Here is a 7,593-nt window from a genome sequence, read left to right as displayed (position 1 = left end):
TATTCATTCATTAATAAAAGTATGGAAAATATTCGTAGTTTAAGATAAATATAAAGATAAAAATAATGTTGAACTCAATTAAAAGTTTGTTTTGCCTCCTTCAACATCAATTGATTCATAGAAAAAATAGTGAAAGTTTCTTCAAAAGGTGATGATAAAGTGAAGGGTCATGAGTTTGAGTAAATCTTTCCAAAAATAAATTACTATTATTACTATAACATGTTTTTGCAATGAAAACCCAACTTTTTGCCATGAAAACATTTGTAACGAAACATCACATTTGTTATCGTGATCTAACATCTCAAATGCATGATCTCTGATTATTAAAACTTTTATCTTACATTAAGCTATCAATTAAGTAGTCGTGGGCTTGTTATGGCAGCCACACCACGAATTTTTTTTCATGGTAAATATGATTTTGCAACAAAAACACAACTTTTTGCCATAAAAATATTTGTGACAAAACATTATATTTGTTTAATGGATCCTAACATCTCAAATGCATCATCTCCTGTTAATTAAAACTTTTATCGTATTCTCGCGAACTCGGATGGTTCGTGGTAAAACGAGCACATTATATGTGCTCGAATTCTATGTCCATTACAACAATCATCCTTCGTTATTTTTGTCAGCTAAACTGATAATGTTAATAAAAAATATATGGAGAAAACTATCTTCGACACTAAAAAATTCATTGCACGGCGCCATATTTCACTTGACAACAAATTTCATTTATTCCTTACACTCCCAATCAAAACGGTGATTGGATAAAAATACATAACAAATATTTGAAAACAACCCCAAAATCTCCCATCATAAAAAAAATAGATAAGTACTTAGCAAGGATTCAATTGACGAGGTGGCTGCCGCATGCTCGTTAATCGGGTTCTTCCATTCTTCACAATCAGAACGGTGTCCATGCCCCAGCTAGCATGTCTTTCCAAATGACAATGCATGAACCATACCCCTAAAATAATGAAATCCCATAATGGTTAGTACATATATATATAATACACATGCTAAAAACAATGTTACGCTATTAAATATATCGGCAGTGAATTCAGAATATATATTTATACCTGGATTATCAGCTCTGAATCTGATGGCAGCCCATCCTTTCGTGGGGACTCCAATGGTATTGACTTCAGGAGGATCAACCAAATTATAACTTTTTGGATCAGTCTCATTGTTGAAGTTCCCAAAACCATATCCAACGAGGTAAAAGCTGTACCCATGCAAATGCATTGGATGATTCTCCGCTCCATTCAGCACATTAGTTCCTTGGAACACAATCTCCACAGTAGAGTTATAATCCAAAACTTTCACTTTAGTCCCCTGTTCTGGTGTCAATAAAGTATTCGGCAAATTGTCCCCGGTGAAGTTGAAAGAGTAAGGGGGCTCATTCGGGAAATCAGACTCGTAAACGTGCTGGATACTTCTGTAATACGCTTGTAACACATCAATTGATGGCTCCACGAAGCTTATATTGTTCAAGCTCGCAGAAAGCCTTGTGCCATTGGGTCCATCACATGAATTGTTTGCACATGGCAAAGTATTCACAGAAATTGTGATGTACAATCTAGTATCAACAGATTGTGGAACATCCACTGGGTAGTCTTTGGTGGCTAGGGCCTTAAGGCGCCTAGTGAAATTTGTAACTGAGTCGATGTCAGCGAAATTGGGAAGATTTGGAAATGAAGGTGTCGATGGGGCAGTGTAGTTTCCACTATATTGCAGTATTGCAGTCGTGGTAGTGTTATCAAATACTAACTCAGCATAAGCCCTAGATGCCATATAGTAGTGACTAGGAGACTGATTTGCTGTGATGAGGACATCCATTGTTTGTCCCGGGGTTATCATGATATAGCTGGTTGTTATGGGTTTAATATAAGCCCCGTCGGTGCCGACAACAGTCAAGTTGTGATTAGCAACCATGAAGAACATTTCCTCGTTCATAATAGAATTGATGATGCGAAGAAGATAAGTTTTTCCATAATCAACCACCATTTTGAACGTCCCTGCAACACATGAATTATGTTAGTCCATTTCACATACATATATATATATATATATATATATATATATATATATATATATATATAATACATGCCATCTCCTAATTCATAAATATCGTGCTGAATCTAGTTAATTACCTTCCTTTGAACAATTGTATAGATCCCCTGGTTGACCATTAATGGTGAAAGCATCCGATTTATTGGGTTCTCCACCATTTTCAAGAGCAGTTTCAATGATCTCCATCACATCTCCCTTAAACCATGATGCTTTACAGGTGCAACATAAAAGAAAATCCTCATTAGCGCTAGTTAAATATGAACACAACATTCATTCACGAGACCATAAGAGAACCATACTGTTACCATAAATTTGACCTTACTCTATGATAATATTTTATCACTATTAATCCAGAGTTCAAAAGAAATGATCAGCTTTTTGAAATACTTTTAACAAATTTAGTAGCTCTCAATGTAAATTCTCAAAAAATCAAGTGAACTTAACACTAAGAGGGTGTTTAGTTTTTTAGCTTTTTACTTAAAGTAATTTGCTTTCAAATCATTTTAAGTTGTTTATTTTTCTATTTTTTATGACTTATTATAAATTTTTGGTTAAATAGAAAAAACCAAAATATTTAACTTTTTTCTAAATGAAAAAACTAACATATTGATTTTTCTTTACTTTTTAATAATTGATAGAAATAAAATATAACAAAAACAAACAATTTAATGTTTAGTACTATTAAGCACTATTTAGTTCTAAGTTCTACTTAAAATTAAGTAAAAAAAACATGCACCACCTAAATCTTGTTACAAGCCACGAATATTTATGATGGTCGATGTTAATAGTAGAATTCCGATTACAACAATTACGTTAGTTTTTATGGATTCTTGGATTCTGCTTGTACCAACAATAATTGGTCCTCAAATAAAAATGAGGGAGCAATTATTTTTGAAGTAAATATTTGCACAACATTGATGGATAAGAATTCTTCACTACGTGGGAGCAAGTCAGGTCTTTGAGTGCGGGGGAATGACCAAAGTTTTCATTAGAGACAGTTATAATTAACGTATTCTCAACTCACTTCATTAGGAGATACTAATTTGATTTTTCAGCACCTTAATTTCTATGCTACATGTAATGACAATGACATGTAATTCTTCATAAAAGGAAGGACGCCATTCATATTATTCACATGCAGCTGCTTACTCTTTTGATGTTATATATATGATTGTCTCTATTCCCTCTTTTGAATATATAAAACAATACTAGCTATATATATGATTGTCTATCCTTCTTTAAATTCCCTTGTTTTAAAGATTATTTAATATCTGCATTGAATATGATAGACCTAATGCTGCATCAAAAGAGAATAATTATATAAATAATGATGAGGTAGATGGATGCTTACCTAAAACGATGGGAACTGCTTTATGAGGCTTGCCAAATGGGAAACCTTTTCCAAGTTGAGGGAGAACAATGAGTGGGCCATGAACGGTGGCACGGGACCAGTCGCTGTGGGCATGCCACCAAAGGGTTCCTTCCTCGTTCGACAAAACGATTTCATAAGTGAAATTTGCCCCTGGTTTGATTGGGCACTGTGTCACGTAGTTTGGCCCATCAGACCATGGATTCCTTGGTTGCTTCACTCCATGCCTGTCATTTTCCATATTTAACGATTCAATGTAATTGTTTGTTGATTGGTTATATCGACTCCACACAAACATTTCTCACTGTATCAAAACTTCAATATGGAGAGAATTGGGTAGACCAGAGCGATACCAGTGAATGGTGACATTGTACTCTCCTGCATTTCGAACGTTTACTTTGAGTCTATCTCCTCTGCGCATATATATAGCTGGCCCTGGAAATAGCCCATTTACAGTCAAGATCTTCTTGGTACTGCACAGCCGAGTATATGAAGCTTCCTTGACCTGCAAAAAGCTTCCCAGTCAAAATATATAATAAACTCAGACATATCTCAAGAACGAGTTTGCAACTCATGGCGGATTGTCATATATACAATCACAATTATGGCAATGAGCTCAGGCCATCTGATTTAGTGGACAACATAGGGGTGCGTAAACGTATAAACGTATATACTTACAACCCAATCAACAGTAGTAATATGCTTCCTAGCCATGCAAAGCATGAGCACATTCAATAGCAGAAAACTTTGAAGCTCTAAGAGCAAGCTCTTTTTCTTTGACTCCATTTTTTTGCAGGTAAAGAATGTGACTTTCTTGCCTTTGCTCTCAGAGAAATGTATGCTTGTTTTTCCGGGAGAGGCCTTTATATAAGCTTTTGAGATTGATTTTAATAATGAAAAACTAGTTTCCCTGCACATTAATTGAAGCCTTAAGCAGCCGGTTGCCTTTAGCACGTAAGAGGGGCCGACACGGACATCCTATTTGAATTTGTCTAATTTGGATTCCACCTGTTGGTGTTCAAAAACAATCGCCTGACCATGTGGGAAGGAACACCGAAAACTTGTAAACTTGGGTTTCTCTTCAGCCTCTCATATTAATTAATAAATAGATAAATGATGGTGCTTAAAAGATGGTCATGTGCTGGCATTGCCCATGGTTCCAGGGAGGTACACTTGATCTTCAGTTTTGTATAACATAAGCCATGTGTCCTGGTCTTGGTAGTAAATAATACAGGAAAATCCAACTTGGTATTCGTAGAGAAGACCCGGGCTTTGCGTGGCCGCTCCAGGGATTTGAAGCATATATAATATGGATGGGAGAATCATGTGCAAGGGTGTTAGAAAAACTATAAAATTGAAGTTAGGATACAAAGCTTTAAAATTAGTGGAAAGTCATGAGAGGTGAAAAGGGGGAAAAAAAAGAAACTTTTATTTTTGTTGTTTATTCTATTATTAATAATAATATTCTGATTTTTATTATTATTATCATTAGATAAAAAAAAATTCATTTCAATATTGTTATTCCTAATATTATTATTTTTAGCATTATAATTTTACAATTATTATCATTATTATTATTGCTTATAATAATAATAATAATAATTAGAAATTACTAATATTTTCTCACAAAATTTGCAAATATGTACAAAATGCATTAATATTTTTTATATTACTATTATTAATTATTATTATTTGATACAATATCGTAGATCGAGCCTTCCCTGCATTTCCTCTTATGTCAACTATGCTCGATTACGGGTTTTCAAAATTTCCTCTTGACAACGATGGGCTCTCTCATTCCTCATCTAATCACCAGTGTCCACAACGCGCCATTGACTATCATCACAACTTTAATAATCATCCAACCAAGTTCATGGAACGTGAAAGGTTGATGGAATCCCAATCCCATCTAGAATATTTCTGTGATTCTTCCATATTGATCAAGGTCTGGAATACTTATGCCTTCTCACTTATCCCAGTAATTAATTTGAATTCCAAGGTAATTAATTAATCATCATTCACATTTCCTATATACTTCTAGTTTCATGTGTCCTCATCTGAATATTTGAGGTCATCATCAATGTTAATTTTAATTTTGGGTAATGTAAGATAATTTATAGGTTATGTTTGGTTTCTATAAAATATTGAGTTAAGAAAAAAAAATAAAAAAAAATGATTTTTTTTCATATTTGGTTGGCTTATAAAAAATATAAAAAAAATCAAATATAATTAAAACTAATTAAAAATTTACATATTTTTAAATTATTTAATATTTATATTAGTAAGTTAAAATAAATAAAATGAGTTTTAAGTAACAAATAAAAATAATTTATTGACTTTTAATTTATTTTTTATTTTCTTTTATTTTTTTCCTTCTTTTCACTTCTCTTTTATATTTTCCTTCTTTATGGTTTCTGTCAAATTTTTCAAGAGCTAAATATAATAATAGCCTAAAAAAAAAAATTGTTAGAGAGGCTTTGAATGGTTTTCTGGCTTGATGTGACAATTTTATTTGAATTTAAGTTTTCTTGGTGTGTGGTGGTTATATCAGGAAAGAAATCAAACATCGAAAAGTGTGTGACATTAATATTATTAACAGTAATAATCATAATATTATTATTTAATATCCATTAATAATAGAAAGAATGAGAGGATATTTGATAATTTAATTTAATAACTTAAAATAATTTAATGACTTAATTTATATTAATCTTAATTTTTATATATATATAATTTTATATTTAAATAAGAATAAATTAATTATTTTAACTTGATACTTAAAACCATTAATTTTAAATTCTAAGTTGTAGTATAAAATTATTTTATCAATCATAATATTTATTAACCATTTGACAGTGATTTTAAAAAATATTTATAATATTTTTAATGCTTAAATTTTTTTATCATTCAAGTATTAGAATAATTAAAAACGTTTGTTAAAATCACTATCAAATATATAATTAAAGTGTGTTCGAGAATTATTTTATGAAGCATTTCTAATATTTTTTAATATTTTTAAGACTTGAATAATAAAAATATTCAAGTATAAAAATATTAAAAACACTTTTTAAAATCACTATTAAACGAAAATTTAATCTATTTAATGATTTAAATTAAGTCATTAAATCATTTTAAGTTGTGCTCGAGATTTTGCAATTGATATTATTATTTAACAAATTAACTATTGCCGGTAAAAAGACCATTTCATATAAATTTGGCGAACCATTTTATATATGACTGGGTCCCCTCGTCAGCCAGCCAACGACGGTTGGAATATTGAATTACAAACTCTTGTAGCATTTTAGTGATATTTAATTATGCAAAGATAAACTTTCTCTATGGCTTGTTAGCATCATAACTGTGGCCTATTATTCTCCATCTCACTACCACATTGATGACCAAAAAATTAAAAAACAAAAATGAGCTGGTGGTGGTTGATTTTGTAATATATAGCTGCCAGCTGTTTTAATTTTGGACACGTCATTTTTTACTTTTGTCTTTTATTTCGTTGACAATTTTTTATTCTTCATGTATATGTCAGACTGTCAATGGGTTACAACTCGAACAGATATATTAACAATATTATTAATATATTTATGAATTTTTTTATTTCGTTGACAATTTTTTGTCCTTCATGTATATTTTCCACGTGTTAAGATTAAAATAATTTTTTTTTTATAAAAAAAAGAAGTTAATAATAAGAGTATAATGATGGTTATCATGGCCGCCACCTTCTTCCGCAAAAAGTGGTTAAAGATTACCTACTAACGTAGTTATATTATAAAAAACTAAATAAATAATCAAGATTTCTTAAATTATTCTTGGTATTTAACGACGTTATTGTACACTTATGGTGGTGTGAACATTTTTAAATGTAAGATAATCTGCTATAAAAAGAATTTTTATGAAATTAAAAATTGAAATTTTTTAATATTTAAAAAAAATGTTACCGTTGTGCCAAATTTTTCACTTGGTGACAAAGGTGTATAAAAAAAAAATACTTCTTGGTATATTGAAACTTTTAATCCAAAGTCTTCATGCATAAAACATAAATTATTGTTAAAAATGACTCAAATTCAACTTGATTACTTTGAATTAAAAAGCTCCATTTGTATGCCCATGGGATACCACCGACAGAGAAGCATAATAAT

General features: G+C 30.9%; 1 protein-coding gene across 1 annotated transcript; it reads right to left on the bottom strand.

Annotated features, from left to right (window-relative positions):
• Nucleotides 1-661: 661 nt before the first annotated feature.
• LOC117906642 (laccase-14-like) lies at nucleotides 662-4,261 on the bottom strand. Its single transcript, XM_034819756.1, has 6 exons — nucleotides 4,121-4,261; nucleotides 3,796-3,947; nucleotides 3,425-3,669; nucleotides 2,154-2,282; nucleotides 1,080-2,018; nucleotides 662-967 (listed from the first exon to the last, which is right to left on the bottom strand). The coding sequence occupies exons 1-6, from the start codon at nucleotides 4,226-4,228 to the stop codon at nucleotides 837-839; spliced, it is 1,704 nt and encodes a 567-aa protein (XP_034675647.1). The 5' UTR covers nucleotides 4,229-4,261; the 3' UTR covers nucleotides 662-836.
• Between the last annotated feature and the right edge of the window lie 3,332 nt (nucleotides 4,262-7,593).

Source organism: Vitis riparia, chromosome 18 (assembly GCF_004353265.1).
Source record: "Vitis riparia cultivar Riparia Gloire de Montpellier isolate 1030 chromosome 18, EGFV_Vit.rip_1.0, whole genome shotgun sequence".
NCBI classification, from domain to species: Eukaryota; Viridiplantae; Streptophyta; class Magnoliopsida; order Vitales; family Vitaceae; genus Vitis; species Vitis riparia.
The sequence above is the reverse complement of the archived record's forward strand: the minus strand, read 5'-3'. Positions and strand labels throughout refer to the sequence as shown.

Excerpts from the sequence above, each read along its gene's own strand:
- LOC117906642 (XM_034819756.1), bottom strand. The coding sequence starts at position 4,228 with ATGGAGTCAAAGAAAAAGAGCTTGCTCTTAGAGCTTCAAAGTTTTCTG. Across the intron at positions 3,670-3,795 it reads TACAATGTCACCATTCACTG|GCATGGAGTGAAGCAACCAA; the intron begins GTATCGCTCTGG and ends GGAAAATGACAG. Across the intron at positions 2,283-3,424 it reads AGCAGTTCCCATCGTTTTAG|CATCATGGTTTAAGGGAGAT; the intron begins GTAAGCATCCAT and ends GCACCTGTAAAG.